The sequence below is a fragment of the Giraffa tippelskirchi genome, chromosome 8, assembly GCF_054371585.1.
Source record: "Giraffa tippelskirchi isolate mGirTip1 chromosome 8, T2T-mGirTip1v1.2.pri, whole genome shotgun sequence".
Lineage (NCBI taxonomy): Eukaryota > Metazoa > Chordata > Mammalia > Artiodactyla > Giraffidae > Giraffa > Giraffa tippelskirchi.
Window position 1 is genome coordinate 157,769,526 of NC_137282.1, and position 26,933 is coordinate 157,796,458.

The following is a 26,933-nucleotide window of genomic DNA, read 5'->3' on the forward strand; positions in this document are numbered from 1 at the left end:
CTAACCTTCGTGATAAGCCTTTTATTCAAAAGCTATAAATCGTGTTCAATAGCTCTAAATCCAACTGTTGAAAGTATCTATTGTGATGCATGAGTTATAGTTCTCCTTGAAAAGGTTAGAACCCTCTGAAGGCAGGGGTATCAGTTATCACAACTATCAGCTTTCCATTTTCTGCCTCAATAGGAAAGATCAGAGGGATGGATAATCCTGAAGAGTCTTAGTATTTTTGACGTTAGGATACAACCAGAGGCAGATCCTTCTACCTGGCAGGAAAGCTCTGATTCTTGAAATGGTTCACTGGTATTTACGCAGTTTCTTTATTTAGACCAGTGATAGGATATCACATCCCCAGATATTATTTAGCCTTCAGTGAATCTTTGTCCTCCTCTTCCTACTGTGAATGCCTTTAGATTCGTAAAAACCTCGGGGGAGGTGGCGGAGGTGTGGGGGGGGGAGAAAATGTGTTCCTACATTTATTATTGGAAGGTGTAAATGGCTGTTTTTAACATAGAGTACTGCAATCTGGAAAGTAACAAAAAGTCTAAAGTCACTTTTATTCAGTGACCTCATCATGTTTAGTTTTATTTTGTGGAAAGAAAACATCATGGCAGCTGATGATGTGAACTGTGGTTGGCATTCATGGGGAAACCCTGCCTCTCTGCTTGGTCTTCCCAGCGTCTAACACCCTGCCAAATGCTGTAACGATATGATTTTTATTAGCTTGTGGGCATCTTCACCAGCAAAACTTCTGACTTCCCCAACTAACCAAACGAGATTGACACCTTGTGGTGACTGTAAAAGGAACCAATAGCTGAAGCAATCTACTTTCCCTTTCTTATAAAGCCTATTTTCTCTCTAGTTAATAATGGACTATTTCAGGAGAGGATTTTGTTATTTTAAGTAGAGGAGATGACACAAAGGTAGAGGAATGATAAATAACAGTTCTTAAGACTCACCATGACAATACAGGATTGTCATATTTAGCTTTCCCAATTAACTCCATGAGGTAGTATTAATACTTTATATTCATTTTCAAATGTGGAAATTGTGGCTCAGAGAGGCTAGGTAATTTATCCCAAACCACACAGCTGGAAAGTAGCAGAGCTGGAATTTGAACCAAGGTGATCTGGCTCCAGAACTTGTGACTTTAAACAACTATTAAAGAAAGAACTATCTGTGACCTCCTAAAATGTCCTGTGTGACTGTTTTTTCTTCTCCTGTGTAGTTCAAGACTCTATGTCATTCAAAGTGTCCCTGCAGAATAGGTTCTTTTTTTTTTTTTTTTTTTAAGACAGTGCCTCTACAAAGCAAAGTGAAATGAATGTCTGGCATTCATTTCATTGAAGCCACTTAGGTAGTAAAACCAGATAATTATTAGATTGTAAAACCCTGGAGTTGGGAATTACCTTTTAGATACTCTGTTGCTCTAAACAATATAAATTTAGCTCAGTCAGACCTAAAAATGCTCACTAAGAGATTTATAATCCAGTCACTATAAGATTTTTTTTTTAACCAGATTATCTGGTTTGGCTACTTCAGGGATCATAACTAGAGAACAATCAAGCCTCCACTCATTTTGAACTTACACATAGTTCCAAGTCAGCCAGCTGTGTATTTACAGTCATCTTGAGCACTGTGGAATGCAAGCTGTTACACGCTATTACTTTGGTGAATTTTGGGGGGGGTTAGCCTATATCGAGTCTATTTTGGTTGCATTATATGTGTTTTTATTTGTTCATAAGAAGGGTGCAGTTACTCTCATACGCATTTAACGTTCCATTGCTCTTTAAAGGATGCCATCTGAAGTTCTCTAATCAGTAAATTATGGGGGGCTACATTTCTTAAGAATTTCCCCCAAGCTCCTTTGAATATACACAGCATGTTCTGAAATACTGGAGGTGGGTGAGGGGGCTATGCCTCGGTGGCCATGGCTTGCTCAGTGAAGGCCTCCCTCCTGAGGGTCTGGGGGTGGGTTGTTGCTACTTTCAGCCAGGAGGGTAATTGAGAGGTGGATGCACAGTGGTGTTGGAGCAGAGGCCCTGCCCAGTTTGTGCAGGCCCAGGCCTGTAAGTGCCCCACAGGCCTGGCCTGTTTGATCTCTAATAGCTGAGCGGCTTTTGCGGCCAGATTTCTGTACCCTGTGTGCCTATAGTGAAACTCTAAATGATTTATCTAGTCTGCCATTCAACAAATTCATTCTTGAATGTTTTGATTGAAGACAATTACAGATGAAACTTAGAATACAAATAAGAAAACCACATTCTGAAGTTCAGATTCTTGTGTTCTGACTGAACGTGGGTAAGGTAGGTTAGGGAAAGCAGAAAGTGTGTGCTAAGAAAAGCTTTCAAGGGGACTTTGGAAATGGTTTTATTTTCTCAGAGTAGCTGGAGAAGATGTGATCAGGTGTCTTCCATTTAGTCAGCATGTTTATTTACAGTCTATATGTAATTCCTGATTCTTTCCTGGCTTTGCCATTTTGGTTTTAAATGTTTTATACACTTCTAAATAGTGTGTTGCACACCCTGCCCCCTGCCTCCTTTTTAAATCCCATGTGAGATTTCAAAGCAACAAAAGAAGCTTTGAAAAAAATTAACCATTTCCTTATGTATTGTTTCATTGATTGAGCAAGCCCATTTTCAGAGCTAAGTGACTTACCTACTTGGAGATCAAAGTCTTTGCAGGACTGACGGTGTTCTGAGAGCACCAAGTCTGCAAGATGCACGTAACAAAGATTCCTTAAGCATCCCTTCTTTGCTGGAATATACATCAGTCCTCTTCTAAGAATTCATCAGTGGCTTCCTGTCTGCACCACCGCCCCCCACTTCTAAAGAAACTTCCTCTCTACTTTTCAAGCCTCTTTGCCAATTCCCTCCCCTTTTGTGCCCTCATGACCTCATCGTCTCGCATTTTTTTCATTCAGGCATTCATTATACTTCTCCAGTACCAGACTTCTACGGGGCTGGCCACCCCCCACCCACACAGATGTGGCACACTTAAAGCGCTCTCTGTACCCCTGTCTTCCTCCTCTCTGCTGAGTCTGCTGTGGAAAATCTTAGTCCCTTGCTGCTCCCATTCATTGCCTCCTGTCTCTTTGTGCCTGCGTGACTTGGTTCGTCTGTACCTGCTACAAGTCAAGTCTCCTCATCCATCCACTCTATAAAACAATCAGAAGCCTAAACCTTTGTCTCCTATCATCTCTACAGCAGGCTTTCTGTTTTTCACCTCTGCCCTACTCTGTTAGCACTGCCTTACTCATTAACCCCTTTCAATCAAATCACTATCTAAATGATACCTGGAACTCACCAAGGTTGCCCACTGGGGCTGTCCAGCTTTAGGTAAGCCCCACTCAATATGAGAGACTCACCCTTTATCTGTATGTAGAGGCAGATTGATAGGCAAGTCCTTGAACGAGAAGTATGAGCCGGGATCTGTTATGTGTTGTGCCTGGACAGGGACTTGGTCTTATGTGTTCTTGCATTAGAGGCAAGGTAGAACATGAGGTTTGGGGAAAGGCATTTCTGTTTCCTGTGACTCAATGCTCTGTAACCTTGGGCAAGTTAAGCTCTCTGAGCCTCAGCTTTCTTATCTGTAGGGTGGCTCAGAGGTAAAGAATCTGCCTGAAATGCAGGAGACTCAGGTTCAATCCCCGGGTCGGGAAGATCCTCTGGAGGAGGAAATGGCAATCCACTCCAGTATTCTTGCCTGGGAAATCCCGTGGACAGAAGAGCCTGGGGTTGCAAAGAGTCAGACATGACTGAGGGAGTGAGCACCACCACCACCAAACTAGGGTTAATACGGTCTCGTGGATTGTTCTAAAGCCTAAGCGAGGTATTTACCATGAGGTGAGGTGTTTACCATGGCTGCATTGGAAATAGACAATTCTAGCAGGGCCCAGCACCCCTTATATAAGTAGATGCCCAACAGATGGTGAAAGGATAGCGTGGACTCAAAACTTGGATTATGTCAAAACTCTATTTACTATGTTAAGATAAGCGAGTATTATTAAATATTCCATGGGCCTGGTTGTGTCTTGTAGAAATGCAGATGCCAGACAGAGGGGTGTACCAACACACGTGTGTCCCCACTTGCTAATATATTAGTGCTTTGGTATCTTCATTGTTATTAATAAGATTTGATATTCCTAAGATTATAGGCCCTTGCTCATAGCAGGTACTCAACAAACATTGAATTGAAGGTTGGATTACGTGAAATACACAAATAGCTATTAAAAGAGTTTTCCCCATATGGCCTATTGGAAAGAACATAGATTTTGTTTTAAATCCCACTTTTGTTGCTTTTTAACAGTATGATTTTAGGCAAGCCTCCATTTCCTCATTTATAAAATGGGAGTAATAATACCTGTCTCATTAGATAGTTGTAGGGATATAATATGTGAAAATCATCAGTTTCTAGCACATAGTAGGCATTTAAAAATGGCAGCTATGGTATGATGCATTTATAAGATATATAAAATATTCAGAATATACTCATATATAGGTATATTGATAGAAACACTATATAGGTTAAAATGTAAGAGAAAACCTTCACTAGAATTGTTTTTCCATAACAAAAATATTACTGAAAAAAAGAGAAAAGTCATGACTAAAGAATCAAAGGTGGATTTGATACAGGAGGTGAGTAGGGCTCGGGGTAAACCACATCCCTTATCCTACTGCAGGCAGAGTGACAGAGGTGTAAAGTTAAAGGTGTTGATGATCTGTTTTTAGATCATGTTAGGGTTAGAAAGAAACCTAAACAAATTGGTTTGAAATCCCAGCCCCTGGTATCCCAGCCCTCCAGTAACATATAGACTTAATTACCAAGCCTCCTTGCCAAGATAAACAAAATGGGGCCACTGGGAAGAAATACTCTCTTTTCAACTTAAAATGCAGAAAATAGCTACCAGTTACCTAGGCAATGGATGATTGCAAAGAACGTGGGCATGGAAAAGGGGTCCCCCTAAAAAAAAAAAACATTTATACTTTGTCAACAACTCCACCTCCATCTTATTTACTTTGAACATTCCAGTTATCTCCCTGCAGGATTTCTTACTAGTAAAGGAGGACTCCACACACCTGGGGAACATTACAGTTCAGTTCAGACACTGAACCCAGTTGTGTACGACTCTTTGCCACCCCATGGATTGCAGCACACCAGGCTTCCCTGTCCATCTCCAACTCCCACAGCTTGCTCAAACTCATGTCCATCGAGTCGGTGATGCCATCCAACCATCTCATCTTCTGTCACCCCCTTGTCCTCCCGCCTTCAATCTTTCCCAGCATCAGGGTCTTTTTCAGTGAGTTCTCGAATACCACAGTTTAAAAGCATCAATTCTTTGGCACTCAGCTTTCTTTATAGTCCAACTCTCACGTCCATACATGACTACTGGGAAAACCATAGCTTTGACTAGATGGACCTTTGTCAGCAAATTAGTGTCTCTGCTTTTTAATATGCTGTCTAGTTCAGTCATAGCTTTTCTTCCAAGGAGCAAACATCTTTTAATTTCATGGCTGCAGTCACCATCTGCAGTGATTTTGGACAAGAAAATAAAGTCTGTCACTGTTTCCATTGTTTCCCCATCTATTTGCCATGAAGTGATGGGACCAGATGCCATGATCTTAGGTTTTTGCACGTTGAGTTTTAAGCCAGCTTTTTCACTCTCACTCATTACAGCTTAGCTGAAAAAGACGTCTTCCTGAGGAATCTTCATTTTAAGATAAATGCTTCGTTGGTAACCTTTTCCACTCTGCACTGGAAAGAGCACTTCTTTCAAAAGGCAGACAGTGTGATCTAGGTGAATTGAGGCATGTGCTTTGAGGAAGGTGGAACAGACTGTCCAGAAAATAGAAGTAGTGATAGCATGTGACTGTGATTTTTCATGGTTGGGGGGGGGGGTGGTGGGGGGCAGCTAATCATAGAGATAATATTGGGTTGGCCAAAAGTTCATTTGGGTTTTTCCATATGTCTTCCATATATAATGAACTTTTGGGCCAACCCAATAAATAAAGCTGCCGGTGGAGTGTTTTTAAATACATACACTTAGGCCTCATCATGGACTGGGATTCCCAGGTGGCTCAATGATAAAGAATTCGCCTGCCAATGCAGGAGACACAAGGGACCAGGGTTCGACCCCTGGGTCAGGAAGATCTCCTGGGGTAGGAAATTGCAACCCACTCCGGTATTCTTGCCTGGAAAATCCCATGGACAGAGGAGCCTGGTGGGCTACAGTCCATGGGGCCGCAAAGAATCGGACACAACTGAGCGACGGAGAGCACACATACACCGTGGACCACTAAGTTCCAGTTTATTCTTTTTTAAAACAAAGAAACAAGAAAAGACTAGTCCCTTCTCTCACCTCTTCCCCAGTTAATTTAGTACATGAATTGTGCTAAATGGTATTTAGGTAGGTGGTTCATGATCCTTATTCAAAGGCTGGGTTTACTGATTTGAAGACATCTTATTTCTTTGTAGATCTTGGTATGTACGTTGCAGATGAGAATTCCTCCTGATATTTCTAATATGTCAAGGTAATAGGTATAAGATGTGACTAAAATTGTTCCTTATGTGGAATGTTGATGTTTATACTTACCAGAAGTAAAGATTGAGCAACCCTGAATACATAAAAGTGCAAGCACGACACAAAAATGCTTAATAGCATCTTTTGAATTTAAGTTTCATTCCTTCCTTTACTCTTAGTTGTGTGTGTTGGGGAGGGGGGATTATTTGTGAAACTCTAAGTTGTGATCACCAAACGGCGTATACGGTTAAGATTTGAACCAGGTCTTTCTATTTAAGTAAACCAGTGTGTATTTAGACAGTAGGATATGTCATCAGTATTTTTCCTTACTTCTTCTAGTTACGCGGAAACCCAATGCTGTCTCTTGTATGAATTAGCCATAGTCTCACTGACTTGTGGTAGTCGCGTGTTACCCAGAACTCAGCACCTCACTCCCACAGCGGATGGGGCTGACTCAGGCCTCAGGCTTCCCTGTTCCCAGGCTCTGCACTCTACTGAAAGAATGAGGCGGACTTCCCTCCCTCAGCCCTGAATAACCTTGACCAGCCAAGCCAGCACACTGCGGAAGCAGGAAAGTGGACGTCCAAGCTCTGCAGCCTCCTCACAGGACGTGCCAGTGATCTGTCAATGAGTCTGTTGTTGTCACTGGTTTTTTTGTTTGTTTGCTTCTTGTTGCTCGTCATTCACGGCATGACTTAGAGCCAGCAGGAAGTGTGGCCGAGAGGACCAGCACTGCTTCAGGACCATCAAAACAACGCTGGCAGAAAACCATCTCGAAGTCCCTTTTCCCTTGAGTGCTCCTCTGGGATAAAACTTCCGTGTTCTTCTCTGAGTCTCCATCCTTTTCCACTCAGAGCTGCTAAATGCAGTGAGCACCGGGAAGCGGATGATAAGGACACAGTTAGCCCAGGGGTGTCCGCGGAGACGTTGGAGGGCTCAACAGCCCCACAGAGGCCCGGATGCCCTTGGAATAGATCTCGATTCCTTGCCAATGAGAGAACACGTCCATTGACTAAATCCAAGACTCTTATCAGTACCTTTTTTTCGCCTATATCCTAAATTCAACCAATGCAGGTCCATTAACAAGATACTTACTTGGATGCCTGTCTTTTACTTCTAGTTTAAAATATATTTCACTTCTGTGGGTACGTATCCATGTTTCACAGACCCCAACATGGGACAGATGGTCTAACCCCGGGAAAGATATTTGAAACGGGGACCATCTTGGGAAGTTTAGGAACACATGGTCGTTCCGGACGCTAAACCCAAGCTGCCCCTGAGATTGATCAGCTGTCTAAGGCATTATCCCTTTTGCCTTAGATAAAAAGCTGACCTTTTCCAGCTTTTTATCAGAAAATTGCCTAGGGGCTTTTTTTTCTAAAGTGGATTCTGGCACGCTTTTCATAATTTACTTCTAAATAATATCTACAACATTTTACTAACATTTTACTCTGGGAGATGGTGAGGGACAGGGAAGCCTGGAGTGCTGCAGTCCATGGGGTCTCAAAGAGTCGACACGACTTGGCCCCTGAGCGCACACGCATTTACTTGTAAATAATAAGATGGTCCTTTTCGTTCTCCTTGTGGAAGTGGGAATGCAGAAATGCAGGCAAGCCCGCGCTGAGATATGGACCGGGCAGGAACACCCGAGAGCGTGCAGCAGTGAGTGGGGCTGTGTTCGGATGGTTCTTGTTGAAACCTGGCGGGATGGCTCTGTGCTTCAGAGCCTGCGGCGTCTGCATCCAGCCTCCCGCCCTCCCTTATTAAAGATCTTAATTACAGACGCAGCTTACTTCGTTGCTGGAGGGAAAGAATTTAGCTTCTCTGAACTGTGTCTGTTTTTTTGGTGTGGCAGGTGTAATCATGATGAGATCATTCTGGTTTGTTTTCTTTCCCCGGAGGAATTTTTTTTTTTTTCGAGGGGGAGGAGTACAGTTCTTAAGATGCAATTTCATGAGCTCATAATAGTGCAGTAATCATAATGTGCTTTGATTTTATAGAGACCCTTTCTTCTGAAGAAGCCAGAGCGTTTTGCATATATAATTTCATGACTCCTCGTGATGTTATTATAAAGAACGTGTTCATTATCCCCATTTTGCAAATGGGGAAACAGAGGCACAAAAGGCCGTGATTCATCGTCATTAGTCTGACAAGATGAGGACCGAGATTAGACTGTATTGATTTAGTAATGTTGCCTGCATCCTTCTGTCTGGGTTTCCCCACCGCGGCCCTACTGACATTTAGGGCTGGATAATTCTTTCTTGTGGGGACTGTTCTGTGCGTTGCAGCGTCCTTGGCTTCTGCCCACTAGCTACCAGTAACATCCACACACGTGCACACACAATGTGACAACCAAAAATGTCTCTGAACGTGGCCAAGTATCACCTGGGAACAAAATTCCCGCTAGTGAAAAATCACTGCTATAATCTCCCCTACTTCCTTCTGCCTAAAAATAGTTGCCTAAATGGTTTTAGGTGATAGAAGCACAAAAATACAACCATAAAACGGTTTGCCATCATTTTATCATGACTGAAGTTGGGCTTCATGTAACAGTCCCTAACCAAAAGGAAGCTTCCTCTTGTGTACTTAGCCCCAGTTTGTTGAAGCGAATACCACAAGGTACTAAGAAGCATGGGGCCTCATTAGGTCACGTGTAAAACCATCAGACCATCTCTAAGGCCAGCTGAGCTCTCTGAAGTCTTCCGTTGGCTTCATTTTCCTATTAATCTTCCTATTATAGATACAATATATAACATAAAAATGCATACACTAGCTTTCTTCCAGGACCAGTTCTAAATGCATGCTTCATGAATAATGGACTTTGAAGAAAACTATTTTATTCTCATAAACCAGTGCATCCTTTATACACATAGGAGCTTGTCTGTGTCCCCAGCCACTGAACAGCTTCATCAGTTTCATTTGGAGGTCTTCTTCGCCTCCATTTGCTCCTGCCATCTCCCCTTTCTCTTCTAACTGAGAAACTAAGATTAGCTTCTGAGCATCTAAAGATTCTTTCTTGAGGCAACTCTGCAAATGCAGTGCTGACAGTATGTGATTGTATATACCCTCTCAGCCAAGTGTACAAATCCATTTTCTTGTAAACTCTTTGAGGACTTCAGAAACTAAGTAGGATAATAACAATCATGCATCAAACCTAGGTCAGGGGTCATCTAAGAGTTCCAGTGAGGGGTGCCATCCAAGTTACATCAGCTGTGTTCTGGCTCGGAGGCTAAGGTTGCTAGCATGTGTACATATAGGCATTCATGGGTTTAGATATAACTTTATACCTTGGGGATTGCATACCTTGATGCAAGAAGATAAGATAGATGGGCATGTGAAACAGGAAGATCTTTCCCTTCTTTCAAATATGCTTTATTAGATGTTACAACTTGTGTGTTTTGACTGTTGGGAAATAATACAGTTGGGGGGAATTATATTGTAATATTTGTGGACTAGAGCCTCCTACTCCTTTATGACTTAATTCTCATTTCACTTCCCCAAGTACCTGAATGTTAGAGGGATTTGTCTAGACAGGCAAATAGAAGTCATTCGGTGCCAACACTGTAATGTTGGCTGAAATCCAGATGGTTGTTTTGCTGTTAATAAAACCTATCTTTTGGGTGAGTGGGTGTCAGGCCGTCATCACTATATGGCGCCTGTCAGATTCATCTAGGGACAGACCCTGAAGAGCAATTGTGCCTGCCTTGTGGTTTTGCTCCTTTGCCAATACACTACGCTTCAATCTATCACAACCAGGCAACCTGGGACAAATGCTTACGGATTCCGAGGCTTAATAGCAATGGTACTCAATTCTAAGATAGAGAAGGTTCTCAGGAAGCACGCCCTAGTCCAGCAGGAAAAAAATCCGAGATTAAAGAGGGGAACCAGACACTAGGTCTGCTCTGCTGCTTATCCAATAGGAGACCCTCTGGGCTGTAAAACAAGAAGCCTGGGCTAGAATGATCTCTGGGATCCCTTCTTAGTCTAAAATCCTAGCCTGGTGGGTCTAGTCAAGCCATGGGTGACTACTGGTTCCGAGTATCTAAAGAAACCTAGATGTTCTCCCACCTTCTTTCAGACCCTCAGGAGCTGCCCGAGAAAAACCCCCAAACCACAGAAGAGCAGAGAATTGAGCTCTTAAAGACACATGTATATCATCAGACTTGTGAGCAGAAGCTGATTTATTTTTCTCAATTAATGTCAGCAATCAAATCCGTCCTCCACAGCCAGCCAAGAAGTAATAGAAGTTGGCTGTGAAGTCACACACTTGCACACACACATCCACACCATCTGACAATACGTTTGTCATTTTTCTTATTTGAAGCAGAGGGTCTGCTTCCAGCCACCATTGGTTTCTTAGTAAATAGGTCCCAGCATGTGGATATTTCTGTCCTGCATCGACCTCAAAAATCAGGGGTAAATATATAGCATTCATTCCAGGGCAGGCAGAAAGCGCAGAAAGCCAGCACTTGAAGAAATACTTCTTTAATCTCAACTATGGAGAGGGCAATGGCACCCCACTCCAGTACTCTTGCCTGGGAAATCCCATGGACGGAGGAGCCTGGTAGGCTATAGTCCATGGGGTCGCTAGGAGTCGGACACGACTGAGCGACTTCACTTTCACTTTTCCCTTTCATGCACTGGAGAAGGAAATGGCAACCCACTCCAGTATTCTTGCCTGGAGAATCCCAGGGACCGCGGAGCCTGGTGGGCTGCTGTCTATGGGGTCACACAGAGTCGGACACGACTGAAGCGACTTAGCAGCAGCAGCAGCAGCAGCATGCTCTCCATATCATGTTACAAAATCTAGTTACATAGAAAAATTTTTCTGACATCCAAATACCCAAATTTGTTGGGATTTCCCTGGTGGCACAGTGGATAAGAATCTGCCTACCAATGCAGGGAACACGGGTTTGATCCCTGGTCTGGGAAGATTCCACAGGCCTCGGAACAGCTAAGCCTGAGAGCTACAACTACTGAAGTCAATGCGCCAGAACCTGTGCCCGAAACTAAAGAAGCCACCGCAATGAGAAGCCCCAGCACGGCAACCAAGAGTAGCCCTGCTCTCTGCAACTAGAGAAAGCCCGCGTGCAGCAACAAAGACCCACGGCAGCCAAAAATCAGTAAATTAATTAAAAATATCCAGATTTGCAGTGAGCATCAGATCTGTCTTCTCACTAGCTCTCAAGAACTAATGCCCCTCTGGTCTGTGAACCACAAAGTCAACCACAAAGTCATGCTGGGTTCTGAACGATCCCTCACCAAACTGGAGCAGGCAACATGGAAGGGACCAGACCTGGGAGCCTCCTGGGCCACCATGCCCGGGGCACAGCCACACAGTGCATGTCAGGGTCACTGCAGGTCAAAGAGCACCTTTGGGAGACGAGTGCCCAAGGCCATGTTTTTTTAAAGCACCTTCCATTCAGGAATGAACATCTTAGAGGATGCGCAAACTTGGGGCCAAGTAGATGACATGAATATTCAGAGAGAGTCCAAGACACTGGTGTGAGCTTTGTGACCACCACAGGGGTTCAGAAGCACTTTGCAGAATATGTAAATCTTGAAATTCGGTCCCAGTGCAGAGGGACCTTTGGTGGACACCTTCCCAGAGGTCAGGAAACATGACTAGGGACTAGTATTCCTGGACACCTCGCGGGATGTCACACTGCCCTTCTGCGGCTGGTTCAGGGCACCTAATGGAAAAGTGTGTCAGGTCGCAATGGAAAAATATTGCTGAGAAAAAAACCTTAGATGCGCTCTGCATCATATCTTCTGACTCCTAAACCTGAAAGCCTTATATCTACTACTTAATCTCCAGAGGATTCAGCTATCTAAAAAATTCAACATTCCAGATGTCATCTGATGAAAGAATCCAGGTCTAAACCAAGTATTCCAAGAATCAAAATCTAGACACTCACAGATATCCAGGGTTTTGGACTATGACTGTGTCCTTCTTTGGGGAAATCTCACGTCCCACTATATCCTAAAGATGAGAGCAGAAGGAAGCCAAAGCGGTTTGATGGCCCTCAGACTGAAGCTGATTTTTTTTTTAACTGGAGTTGATTTACAATATTGTGTTAGGTTTCAGCTCTGCAGCGAAGTGATTTGGAGATATATATATATATTTATGCTTGCATGCATGCTAACTTGCTTCAGTTGTGTCTGACTCTTTGCAACCCTATGGACTGTAGCCTGCCAGGCTCCTCTGTCCATGGAACTCTCCAGACACGGATACTGGAGTGGGTTGCCATTCCCTCCTTCAGGGGATCTTCCCAACCCAGGGGTCGAACTGGCATCTCTCGAGTCTCCTGCTGGCAGACGAGTTCTTTACCACTAGCACCACCTGAGAAGCTATATATATGAGATCATACAGGGCTTCCCTGGTGGCTCAGGTGGTAAAGAATCTGCCTGCAATGTGGGAGACCCGGGTTGGATCCCAGGGTCAGGAAGATCCCCTGGAGAAGGGAATGGCTACACCTAGAGCCAGACATCCTGGAATGTGAAGTCAAGTGGGCCTTAGGAAGCATCACTACGAACAAAGCTAGTGGAGGTGATGAAATTCCAGTTGAGCTATTTCAAATCCTGAAAGATGATGCTGTGAAAGTGCTGCACTCAATATGCCAGCAAATTTAGAAAACTCAGCAGTGGCCACAGGACTGGAAAAGGTCAGTTTTCATTCCAATCCCAAAGAAAGGTAATGTCAAAGAATGCTCAAACTACCACACAGTTGCACTCATCTCACACCCTAGTAAAGTAATGCTCAAAATCCTCCAAGCCAGGCTTCAGCAATACGTGAACCGTGAACTTCCAGATGTTCAAGCTGGTTTTAGAAAAGGCAGAGGAACCAGAGATCAAATTGCCAACATCCGCTGGATCATCGAAAAAGCAAGAGAGTTCCAGAAAAACATCTATTTCTGCTTTATTGACTATGCCGAAGCCTTTGACTGTGTGGATCACAATAAACTGTGGAAAATTCTGAAAGAGATGGGAATACCAGACCACCTGACCTGTCTGTTGAGAAACCTGTATTCAGGTCAGGAAGCAACAGTTAGAACTGGACATGGAACAACAGACTGGTTCCAAATAGGAAAAGGAGTATGTCAAGGCTGTATATTGTCACCCTGATTATTTAACTTATATGAAGAGTACATCATGAGAAACGCTGGGCTGGAAGAAGCACAAGCTGGAATCAAGATTGCCAAGAGAAATATCAATAACCTCAGATATGCGGATGACACCACCCTTATGGCAGAAAGTGAAGAAGAACTAAGAAGCCTGTTGATGAAAGTGAAAGAGGAGAGTGAAAAAGTTGGCTTAAAGCTCAACATTCAGAAAACTAAGATCATGGCATCTGGTCCCATCACTTCATGGCAAATAGATGGGGAAACAGTGGAAACAGTGGCTGACTTTATTTTGGGGGCTCCAAAATCACTGCAGATGGTGACTGCAGCCATGAAATTAAAAGACACTTACTCCTTGGAATAAAAGTGATGACCAACCTAGACAGCATATTAAAAAGCAGAGACATTATTTTGCCAACAAAGGTCCGTCTAGTCAAGGCTATGGTTTTTCCAGTAGTCATGTATGGATGTGAGAGTTGGACTGTGAAGAAAGCTGATGGCCGAAGAATTGAAGCTTTTGAACTGTAGTGTTGGAGAAGACTCTTGAGAGACCCTTGGACTGCAAGGAGATGCAACCAGTTCATCCTAAAGGAGATCAGTCCTGGGTGTTCATTGGAGGGACTGATGTTGAAGCTGAAACTCCAGTACTTTGGCCACCTCATGCCAAGAGTTGACTCACTGGAAAAGACCCTGATGCTGGGAAGGATTGGGGGCAGGAGGAGAAGGGGACAACAGAGGATGAGATGGCTGGATGGCATCACTGACTCAATGGACACGAGTTTGGGTGGACTCCAGGAGTTGGTGATGGACAGGGAGGCCTGGCATGCTGCGATTCATGGGGTTGCAAAGAGTCGGACACGATTGAGCAACTTAACTGAACTGAACACACTCCAGTATTCTTGCCTAGAGAATTCCATGGACACACAGACGTATAGCTGTATAGATGTGTAGCTGTATTCCTTTTAAAATTCTCTTCCATTATAGGTTATTACAAGACACCATATTCAAAATCTTGTAATACCCTATAACAGAAGAGACCTAAGCCGATTTTTGTCGGCAGACAGAAGGACACCAGATCCTCGTGCCCTTCTCCCATGTGTCCTGAGACCGACCTCGCTCACGCTCATCCCCCAGCTGCTTCCTTGGGGACCGATTCCCTTGACCTTGGCCATGTCCTCCTTTGCTCTGTGTGCGTGTCCCTGCTGGAGCCCAGGACTAAAGTTTGGAGCGGGGGTGGGGGTTGGGCACAGGAAAGTCACGTTGTCGAGAATGTGGCGGCCCCGAGGTCTTGGCAGGAGCTCCTGCGTGGTAAATATAGAACGAAGTCAAATAATGAGAGGAAGCTTGGCCATTGATGATGCTTCCGTCCAGGCGGGGTGGGGGGAGGGAAGGGAGGGTGACACCCCAGCCATTGTGTCTCACTTCTCTCCAGACAATGGCATAAATGGTCATGGAAATTATAAGTCACCCCTCTCTGTATTTGGAAGCGCAGATCATTTCCCTGGGAGTAGGAGTAATACGCTCTCTTGATGTTTTGGTAGCAGGGCCGGCAAGAGCGGGTATGGAAACGACCGTGTGGTCTGGAGCTCTGTGTACCTGCTGTAACGCTGCAGGGCATTTTCCTCCCAGTCCTCAGGCACAGCCTGGGAACCCAGGGATCACAGAAGCCAAGCATTCTGGCAAAGCGTGAATGGTGCTCAGTCACCTACCGCCAGACGTAGGTTGCTGCACTGAAGGGAGAAAGAGGCTCTCACAGAGACCATTGTATTTACCCAGATGGGGATGGCCGGCTCCTCTCAGCCTTCCTGTTTGCTCAGCGGCTGCGCACTAGACGCAGGCTCCCCATCCTGTTTTAAGAGGGCGAGGCAGCGCTTTCCTGCTGGCCGCCTCCCACGTCCTCTGGCCCTGAGGCTTAGTGACTTTGACGCACCATTTATCTTTCTGGTCCTGTTAGTTCATCTTCCCACGTCCATTTGAAAATGTCAACCACATACCTTGCTGACATCTCTAGGAAACCATTTCACCCTCTCTAAAGAGAACCAGAATCAGAGTCCAGAATCCATTTCAAGTTAGCAAACACAATGAGTGTGTATTTTGCTTCAGACACTTGTTCTGAAAGTGCCCAAGGAAGAACAGCCTCCCCGAACTTAAGGAGTTCTCAGTCTTGAATGGGATGGTACAAGTCTGTTGTTCAGTCACTAAGTCGTGTCTGACTCTTTGTGACCCCGTGGACTGCAGCACACCAGGCTCCCCTGTCCTCCACTATCTCCTGGAGTTTGCTCAAGCTCATGTCCATTGAATTGCTGGTGCCAACCAACCATCTCATCCTCTGTCATCCCCTTCTCCTCCTGCCTTCAGTCTTCCCCCACCATCAGGGTCTTTTCCAATGACTGGGCTCTTTGCATCAGGTGGCCAAAGTATTGGAGCTTCAGCATCAGTCCTTCCAGTAAGTATTCAGAGTTGGTTTCCTTTAGGATTGACTGGTTTGATCTCAAGAAATGCTATCACCGAGAACTAGAAAGGGAAACAATGAGATAGACTTTGGGAAGAGAACTCTTCCAGTGATGTGGAAGATGGGTTTGCAGGTGGGGAGAAGTTGAATGCAGGAAAACCAGTTGGGAAGCAGTTGCCATACCTGCCCTCTCCTCCCCTCCCACCAAAAAAAGTCTCTGGGGGCCTGAGCCGGGAGCAGCAGTGAGGAGGATGAGCAGGTCCCAGCTGATTGGGGTTCGGGTTGTGAAATGACTCAGCAAACCTCTGAGGCTCCAATCTAGGGTAGCTGTGTGCCTGCTGTTCACTGAGAGAGACCAGGAGAAGGGGGGGTTGCACTTGGGTGAGAGATGAAGATACTCACTAGATGATGGGAAGTACAGGACTGGAGAGCAGAGGGAATATCGAGGCTGGAGCTGCGGATCTGAGTGTCACCTGTATGTTTAGATACCATCGGCATGAATGCGATGTGCTGTAGAGAGCGAGCTCAGAAAGAAGAGAGATCCTTTTGGGACAGGACCACTAAAAGGATAGGGGGAAAAATGGGGACTTTCCTGGCGGTTGGAGGGTAAGGCTGAGGGTGCCGGTTCGATCCCTGGTCAGGGAACTAAGATCCTGCATGCCGTGCTGCTGAGTAAACTTATGCGGCTAAATAAATTAATAATAAACCTTAAAAAAAAAAAATTGTAATGGCCTGTGGAGGAGAAGGTAAATGACTGGTTTTGAGCTCAAGGGAAGAAGGAGAACCAGGATGGGGAGCATAGAAGCCCAGGACAGTTTCAAGGGAGACCAGGGTGGGGTCAGTGCTACAGGCTGAGACAATTAGAGTCCCTCAAATAGGACTGATGATTCTAAATGCTGATTCCCCATCCTAATTAGAACCACAGCTTTTGTAGCACATGCTTCTGACTTTATTAAATACCATCCTAATTCTCGTGCTGGAGACAAAAGGCCCGAGCTCTTAGTTCAGCTCTGTGACCGTCTTGCCAGGTGACTTGGCAAATCATTAACTTCTGGGGCCTCATTTTTCTCATTTAAGTGAACGAGTTGGACTGTAATTGTTTGATATTCTTCTGGCTTTCAAGTTCTGTGCCCCGAGTGTGTTGGTGCTTTGCCAAGCTCTAGCTGCGTTTCTAACTGCCAGCCTCTGGAGGCTAACCATCCAGCTGGATATAGAATTACATAGCACTCTTATCTTTCCTTGATGTGTTTCTGTGTTGATCTTTCCTGCCCTGGAGATAAATATCTCAGGGAGAGTGGGCGAAGCAGTAGGTCTTGACCAGGCAAACTGCCTTGCCTGGGTTTTTGTGAGATATGCAGATAATCACCTTCTGATTTTGTGGCCTTAAGGAACCACTGAGAGAGACGGTCCCTCCACCTTGTCCTCGCCAGAGAAATTAACTCTTGACCTGCCTGTCTGTGAGTTGCCTATGCACTTTTGAATGAGATGGTTCCTGTTCTGGTTGAAGTTAATTTTGCTGTTATCTTCTTACTAAATTATTGCCTCAATACATCAAGTGTTTTCAAAAGTCAAGTTCCGCTTTGCCCATGTTTTTCCACATTTTCTGATGGGTGGTACTCTTCTGAAACCTCATAAAATTTTTCCAGAAATACCATTGTTGTTTAGTCGCTAAGCCATGTCTGACTCTTTGAGACCCCGTGGACTGTAACCCACCAGACTCTTCTGTCCGTGGGATTTTCCAGGGAAGAATGCTGGAATGGATTGCTGTTTTCTTCTCCAGGGGATCTTCCTGACCAGGGATTGAACTCCTGTCTCCTGCATTGCCAGGCAGGTTCTTTACCACTGAGTCACCTGGGAAACTTTTATTATTATCATTTTACTTTGTCTCAGGAGGACTCTTGAATCAACCAATGATTTCACTTTTGTTGTTTGTAGGCAAATACTCAACAAGAGGTTACAGTGACCAGAACTCATTCTTAATTCAGAGAAATACTGCTTCAAGATACAATTCTCTTGAAGTGTAATTGTGAGCAAGAGAAACATCAGATGTGTATAGAAGTATACCTAGTAGCATCATTAGACTGAGACCGACCCTTGATTGCGAACTGAGGAGGTAACCTGCTAGGGAGCTTACCATCCAAGCACCATCAGCACATTACACAGTCATCATCGGTTCAAGTACTTGACTTGAATGAACTCACTTAATCCTCACTGCAAATCCATGACATTAGGGATGTCATCCTCATTCTCATTTTACAGATGAGGAAGTTCAGGTGCAAAGGTGGGGGGAGTAATCTGCCCAAGTCACACAGCCAGGACCCCAAACCCCAAGAATTGACTTATTCCATAGACATGACAAAAAGAATCACTGCCTTCAGAGTTTTACTGTAAAGTGGAATGGAGCCCAGTTCGGAGGACATTATGAAGTAGAGCTAAGGTGGCCTGGAGTCCTGGAAGGAGAACTAGGCCGAGAGACGACAGTTCTGTTCCCACCTCTGACTCCACCGATATGTGGCCTTGGGCAGATGATAAACTGTGCCCTTCCCCCAGATGTGTTTCCTCATCTGTGGAACAGGGAGGTCGGGTCCAGGTGCCCTCTGAAGGTCCTCTGAAGGAACTGTCACCTCCTGTGTGGGAGACTGCTGGCTCCCTGTAGCTCGCACAGATATTAAATAACTTATTCCCGTTTGGCTGAGGCTGAGAATAACTCCGTGTGTGAGGCATCAGGCTGGCAGTGGGTACCTCTCTAGCAGCCTCACAGCACTGCCTGAATCCCAGTCTCTGTGGGCGCTGGGGAGGAACTAGTCGGAAGACACCACGGTGCGTCCACAAGTGGCTCTGTGGGTTTTCCACGAGAAGCGGCTCTGGCGGCCCGTCTAAAAACCTTAACATGCGGCTTTGCTGGTGGTGGTGGAAGGTCACGGGGACAGGAGACAAAGAGCATCTAGAATAGTTTTCATGCGGGGATTTCTATCTGCCTCAAGCTGGTTGTGGTCCATGGCTCCACTTCAGTGCCTCTCAGAGCTCCACAGCTGTGGCCCAACTCCAGCTGCCTGGAACTCCTGTATGCTGATGAGGCTTGTGGTCTTTCACCCTTCTAGTGTTCTCTGGTTTTGTTTTTAATTTTTGGCCACGAGCGACAGAGGGGACCTTAGTTGCCCAGTCAGAGGTGGAAACCAGGCCCCCTGCATTGGAAGGCAGAGTCTTATCCGCTGGACCACCGGGGCCGTCCCTGTTCTCTGTGTCTTTTCTTTCCCTTCTTGGTCGCCAACATAACTACACAGCTCTGGACCCTCAGCTCCCGTAGATCTGGTCCCAACCCTGTCACTCCTGATGTCAGGAGGCCTTAGGGCCTCTTTACCAGCCATTCCCAGTCCTTGAATGGGCCCTGGAGAGGGGGACAGAGACCAGAGTGGTCAGCTGCCTTCCTGCTCTGTCACCACAGGACAATTTTGGTGGAGTCATGTATGGATGTGAGAGGTGGACCATGAAGAAAGCTGAGTGCCAAAGAATTGATGCTTTTGAACTGTGGTGATGGAGAAGACTCTTGAGAGTCCCTTGGACTGCAAGGAGATCCAACCAGTCCATCCTAAAAGAGATCAGCCCTGAATGTTCATTGGAAGGACTGATGTTGAAGCTTTGGCCACCTGGTGCGAAAAGCTGACTCATTTGAAAAGACCCTGATGCTGGGAAAGATTGAAGTCCAGAGAAGCGGACGACGGAGGATGAGATGGTTGGATGGCATTACCGACTCGATGGACATGAGTTTGGGTAAACTCCAGGAGTTGGTGATGGACAGGGAGGCCTGGCGTGCTGTGGTCCATGGGGTCGCAAAGAGTCGGACATGACTGAGCAACTGAACTGAACTGAACTGACTGAATTTCCTTCCCATCATTTAGGTACAGAGGAAAAGAGTCCTGTCTTCTTCAACTCAATGAATTTTCTTTCAAGGACAGATCACCCAAAAGATGGAGGAAGAGAAATGTAATAGATTTTAGGATTGGGACTCATCCTTAAATGGTTCCTCACATCAGGCTACGGTGCTGCGTGTTTTTATTTTTATGTATGTGAACTTTTGTTAGAAGGAACCCAAAGCTTCCTAGAATATAAATACCAAGTACAACTTTCACCTGGAACACAACCCCTCAGTATCCTTGAACTTCCCTTTTCTGCTCACCTGTCACATCATAGACTTCCTGGATCAGAAAACTGTCAAGAACAAGGACTTCAGTCTTATTCTTAAAAAGAGCGTCAGCAGGCTTCCTGGGCGCTGAGTCCCAGGGCTTCATCTCCTTTCCTCAGGTTAAGCTGTTGCACTGTACTCAGAGGAGCTTGGTTAACAGACTGTAAGTAGGAACCTCCCCAACCCCTGAGCAGGGGACAGACCCCTCACATAGCACAGCCTATGGCACAGGACCTGTGGTTATGGGGCACAGTACTGGGGAGATGGTGAGTGCATGTCCGTGATGAAGGACTGAGAAGCAGGAGGCTGAAAGATCAAATCCACATTTTTAGAGAAGAAAACGGGGGGCGGAAGTCCCAACAACAACAGCCCCAAATTCCACGGTGTGCCGTCAGAGCACACTCCATCCAATCATCATCGCCCCAACATCGAGGGCATCCCGACTGTCTCGTGAAGCACTGAAGAGACCACTTTCAGTTTTCCAACGGCTGGAGATGAATTTGCAACGTTCCTGGGCTCTCCGCGTGCTGGGAAGGAGCCGGCACCCGGGTGGGGAAGGCTACCATCGTGCCTCGAGACGTGACTGATGCCAAGAAATGAAATCGCCGAGCCTTTGAAAGGCTTCCAAGAACGTCGGCATGTACTGCCTACCCGCTCCCCGCCGAATGCCTACTCTGGCTGTCTGCGCAGTACTCAAAGTGCCAGACGGGCCTTCACACAAAGAGAGAAAGTGTCTGGGGCCCATGAAAGGGGAAGGCAGAGCCTTTCCGATGTGAATGGTGAGATTCAAGAAGGAGGAAATCAAGTGGCGGGGTGAGGAGGGGCCCTCAGGAAAGGTGGGGATAAAAAACCAGAGAGGATGGGGTGGCCGCTACCTGCCCACGGAGGGTGACCTCTTTGGAGCTCCACATGCTCAGGTCTGGAGGTGTGGACCACCATCATGCTGCAGTCTGCAAGGGATTATCATGGAAACATCCCCCGCTTGTAGATTCTCCCTGTATCCGAGGTCCTCTTGATCAACTTGAGAGTAAGAATTGTTAAGGCCTGCCAAGGCAGAGATCAGTGTACTTCTGTTTCCATTGTAAGACTGGATATAAACGCCATTTGTGCTGTTTGTCTGGGGGGATTTTCTTTGACTCTCTTTACCTCTGATATACTTAAAAAAAAAAAAAATGAAATGTCTGTTGTAGTCCATTTGAATATCTTGGAATATATTTTTCTTCCTTTGGCTGGGTTGAAGAAAGGAAGAAAAAATGCTTTGTAGAGTGAACCGTTCTCCAGCTCCTTCACCGAGCTCCTTGTAATTCCCTTGGCACAGCCTCTGCTGCTGGAACACAGCATTCGGTGGTGTTCTGAGCTTTCCGAGGAGGCGGTCTGATGTCATTGGTGGCAGACACAGTACGTATGGATCTGTCTTTTGTCTGCACCATCTGTTTTTCTCCTTACAGCCTATTGTTCGGATTCTCCTTTTTCCAGGAAGTGTGCCTCTCCATAAGAGCACGGGCTTAGGTGTTTCAGGGACTCAGCTCATCTGCTAACGTGCGTCCCCTGTCTCTTCTTTCCTTCCTAGAATCTTATGGCCCGAGCCTTGTACGACAATGTCCCGGAGTGTGCCGAGGAGCTGGCTTTCCGCAAGGGAGACATCCTGACTGTCATCGAGCAGAACACAGGAGGACTGGAGGGATGGTGGCTCTGCTCCTTACACGGCCGGCAGGGCATTGTCCCTGGCAACCGGGTGAAGCTTCTGATTGGCCCGGTGCAGGAGACCTCCTCCAATCAGGACCTGCCCACTTCGGGACTGGGGCCGCAGCCCTTTGGCCAACAGAAGCTCTATCAAATACCAAACCCACAGGGCGCCCCTCGAGACACCATCTACCAAGTGCCGCCTTCCTACCAAAATCAGGGAATTTACCAAGTCCCCACTGGCCATGGGGCCCAGGAACAAGATGTGTATCAAGTGCCACCCTCAGGGCAGAGAGGCACTGTGGGCGCTAACGGTCCCCACCTAAGTAAAAAGGTGAGTGAACAACAGGTGGATTTTTGTTCTTATTGAGCTTTTTCCATTGCAATCAAAGTATGTGTGTGTGTGTTCCTAAAATAAGAACTTGGAGCTTCCAAGAAGCCCATCGAAGAAGTAAATCTTCCAAGAAGTAAGAATATCTGAATTCTCTAGCTTGCGCCTTTTGGGGGAGGGGGCATCGTTTTTTCATTCACTGGTCAGTAAAACGTTCTTGAACACCCACCCGATGCCAAGTACTGTTGATCCATAGCCCTTATGAGTTCCTGAGTTGTGCCAGGTTATACTGCATGGCCAAGTGTTTCCATCTTTCTGATAGACCTGTTTTTACACGTGGGCTCTGCATGCCACAGTTGCCAGTCTTTTCTCTTTCTCCCACGAGTGGTGCAAGGCACCATACCTTGCACAAGCACAGTGAGGCAGCAGGGACTCTCCTTTCACTGAGAGCTGAATCATGACCCCACCGGCCATGATGCTACACGCCTGGCTGCACAGAGAACCCACTGAAAGGAAGGGGGAGCAGGTGATGCTCTGGAGAGCTGTCAGCCTCAAGGTCGACTCAACACATAAACTAGTGAATTCAGAGAAGAGCCAGCCTCTTGTCCTTCTGTTACTTCCTATAATAATGCCTGAGGCGGTGGGTGAAAATAGTGGAGCTAGGGTATTTAGGAAGGCATCATGCTAAAAAAAAAAAAGGTGAGGGGACTTCCCTGGTGGTCCAGTGGTTAAGGCTTCACCTTCCAATGCAAGAGGTGCATGCAGGTTGTGTCCCTGCTCAGGGGACTAAGATCCCACATGCATCTCAGACAAGGAAAAAAAAAAAACATGAAACAGAAGCAAGATTGTAGCAAATTCAATGAAGACTTTAAAAATGGTCCACATCAAAAAATCTTGAAAAAAAAATGAAGGACCTTTCAGCACTCTGTAATTCCAAGTGCTGTAAGAATCTGAGATAAGTAGACAATCGAATGGATTTTAAGCATCTAGCATATTTTCAATGCTTTTGATACAGTGATGAATCCAAGAGTGAATGTGGCCTCCACAATACTTACACTGTAGCGAGAGACATTAGCCAACAACAAATGTCAGGTGGGGAAATGGCTGTGAAGAAAATAATGGCCGTGAACTTGTGTGTGTGTGTGGAGGTGGTTGGGGGTAGGAGCCAACTGGAAGATGAAACTTCTGTGGACATTACAAGGGAGGGCGTTTCTGTTTGGTTTACTGGCAAATTCCAAGGATCTGCAATGGGTCCCATGAGGTCTGGTATTAAGGGACTCATTTAACAGAATGAGAAAAGATCCCTGAGTCATGAATGAAAGGAGGCAGCGAGACACCAGAAAGAGCTTTTTGATGCAGAGAACGTGATCCGTACATATGCCTTGCCTCGCAAAACTCAATACAAGAGTCTGAGTTTATAATCCCAGGTAGATAATGGAATATCTATTTGCATGATAATGGAATCCTCTGTTGGAAAAAAAAAAGTAGGGGGATTTACTGTTGGAATCTTTTAAATTACAAAGCCACAAATGTATTTTCAAGTCACCTTTTATATGAAACGTGTGTTTTACAAAATGCTGCTCAAGAGCACAGATGTCACATAAGCTGGTGTGGGAGGAATTCCTCAAGAAGTGAACAGTTTTCCAACTTGTATATTGTCCAGGATGATGATCCCAGTCTAGGGGTCATAGATGGTGCCTGTGACCTTCCATAGTCCTTCTTATCCCAGGGATTTTAGATTCAAAGGGAGAGTCAAGCCAGGCCTCTATCTCCTGGAGATAGGGGAGAGAAAGAATGCTCGAAAGGTGTAACTATAAATAAATAACTTCTCTCATTCTTGGTCCTGGCTGTCGGCATCTTAAAAATAGCCCTCCCTCATCGGAGCTGGTGTGAGGCAGGTGGTGGTGTGGGAGGACAGGAATGCTTGGCTGAAAGGTGGTGGGGTCTGAGCTTCCATCACAGTTTATTTTGGCAGGAAGGTAACATGTTTTCATTTTCAGACTCAAACCTTTTTAGTCCCAAGCCTGGAAAGTCTGAAACTTCGAACTGCTTCCTGTTTTGTAACTGTTTCGCAGCTTGACTCCCAAACCCTCTGTCCACTTAAAGGGGAGAGACTTTGACACACCTTCCCTTGGATGGAGGTCCGGGGTGCTGAGGTTACCCTCGGGCACTTGTTTGTTTTTTTTTAATTCTGAAATCAGTGGAAGGTTTTATGCTTAAGCAAGAGGCAGGTGATTGCATAGGAGGAAGTCAGATTCTGGAAGGGCACTCACTCTGCCAGCCCCTCATGGAGGATGTGCAGACCTTGGGGAGGGTTTACGGAGTGCAGGGGCAGACAGAGCCCCAAGACTAGAGCTTCGAGCAGTCCAGGTCTGAGGCGATTAACGTGGGGAGACAGGAGGCACAGCCTAGGCTCTTCTCTGCCAAACACCCAGAGTTCCCCAGGACCCCTGGCCTCACCTCGCGTCGTCTTGGTGCCACTGGCTCTGGGCTGCCACCTCCATGCTGCCCACTGGACCACTCGCGCATACCCCATGGGAGTGGGTTTGTCTTCTTTCCTTTCCTCTCCCTCCCTCCACGCCTCCTGCTCTTTCTTTCTCCCTTTTTTCTTCCCTCCTTTCTTCCTTCGTTGTAGTGGAGAGGGCTTGACTGCTAACAGGTCATTTTAATCTTCTGAGTACCAACAGCTGCTTTAAAACCTCCCATCAGGACTTCCCTGATGGTCCAGTGGTTAAGACTCTATGCTTCCAATGCAGGGGACGCGAGTTCCTGGTCAGGGAACTAAGATCCCATATGCTGTGTAGCATAGCCAAAAAATAAAAATAAATCCAATAAGAATAATAAAGTAATTTTTTAAAAACTTCCATCAGCATCTCCCTCAGTTACAGAATTCTTATCTATGATGGTCTAACTCTTACTGTGTCAAGTTGAAAAGTAACTTTATGATTATTTCAGAGGATGAAACATGAAATACAGTTTTGCTTACACTCAGCTTTCTCACGTTAAAGTGAGAAAATAATCTTTTGTGGAAAAATTTAAAAACACTGAATTAATCCCTGACACATGAGGTAAAGAGGTATGATTTTTTTTTTTCCGTAGCACACACACATTAACTCTTTCTTTAACTTATTTTGTTATAAACATATATGCCCATCTGGTCTGAGCTTTGGCCACAGATTTTTCTTCAATTTTTGAAGCTAATAGGAAAAAAAAATACTCCTTCTCCCTTCAAATTTTCAATGTGAGAAAAAATATTGGCATACTTATATGCTACTGAGAAACTGATTGATAGTATCTTTGTCACTTTGGGATTTAGAAGAAGAAAGCAAAACCTTCTATGTGTGTGGAAAAAAAAAAATCTCCTCTGACTCAGGAGCTCCTCACTGGGTGAGAATCATACTGATGACTTAAGCCAAGGCTCCAAGCGTTTATCTCGTTTATCTCGGTACATGGAAGGATGTACCGAGATAAACCCCCTGCAGGGGTTTTGTTTGTTTGTCCGTTTTGAGTTCTCATTGGATAGTTCTCATTTCCTGACTTAACTAAATAGCCCCATACCCAGTTTTCTCTTTTAATTTCCTGACTGCAAAATGGTGGTGAACCCAGAACTGGCCATTCCTGGTGGCTTACGCTCTAGTCCTTACAATCTCTTACAGGAGAGAACGAAGAGGCAGTAGAATCTGGCTCTGAACCACTGAAGTGTGGTTTAAAATTTACCTCTCAGGAAGGAAGAGAGGGAAGGTGAGTTGAAATGCGGGTTCCCAGGCCCCGGGGAAGCTGGGGATTTTAGGAAGCTCCTGGGATAGCTGGGGAAGGGGGTCCAGGACCGCACTTGGAGACGAGCTCTGACAGGGCCGTGAAGGGGGCTGGATGTGTTCCAGCCTGTGATTCGGGACTTTCCACAGTTAACGATTCCCTTGACGTTGCTACAGTCTGTGGGCTTCAGAAGCTTTATCCACCACAGTTTTTCTACTAATGAATCACTCAGGAAAAAAAAAAAAAAGAGTGAATTCTGCCTTGTATCAATTCAACCTTGCTCTCTGGGAAACTCCAGCCCCCAGCCTGCTTCCTGCATCCCATCCACAGAAAATGACATTCGTCACTTATTAAATCAGTGGTTAGAGAAAGAAAGAAAATCATATCATCCCCACCCTTTCCTGAAAGAAGACAGCATGAGTATTGTGAAAAGAGCCTGGGCTCTGGGGGGAGGTCAGCTCCTGGTTCTTTCTTTGTAGCTGTAAATCTCTTGACAAGTGACCCAACTTCTTTAGACTTTAGCTTTCTCATCTGTCAAATGGGAATAATCATAAGGACCTCCTAGGGCTGCTGTGAGAATTAAATGACACACAGAGTGGGAAGGACCAGGGGCACACTGATTTGCAGGGCAGGGCCTTAAAAAAAGTGCCTCTCCCTTGTCTTTTTCTTTCCTTTCTCAGCGTTTATTTTGAACCAGTCATCTCTGTTTGTGTTTTATACTCTGCACTGAATATGCAAATACTTTATTGCTAGTGTATATGCTGTTCCCACTGACTGTGTGGCTCTTTCTTTGGTTCTCCAGAAATTTTGCACAGAGTGGAAAGAACTCCCCAGATTATCTGGAAACCATACACGATGACACCTTGACTTAATTTCCTTGGTCTTTTTCA

The 26,933-nt window shown here is 45.5% G+C and overlaps 1 protein-coding gene across 24 annotated transcripts in view; it reads left to right on the plus strand.

The window, feature by feature from the left end:
- The window catches only part of NEDD9 (neural precursor cell expressed, developmentally down-regulated 9), a 288,025-nt gene that overhangs the window by 234,339 nt on the left and 26,753 nt on the right, over window positions 1-26,933 (plus strand). For all 24 annotated transcript variants that reach the window (XM_081523805.1, XM_081523808.1, XM_081523803.1 and 21 more), the window contains one exon: window positions 21,844-22,290. In XM_081523805.1, the coding sequence (XP_081379931.1) occupies window positions 21,844-22,290 (447 nt within the window). The remainder of the gene's footprint in view (window positions 1-21,843; window positions 22,291-26,933) is intronic.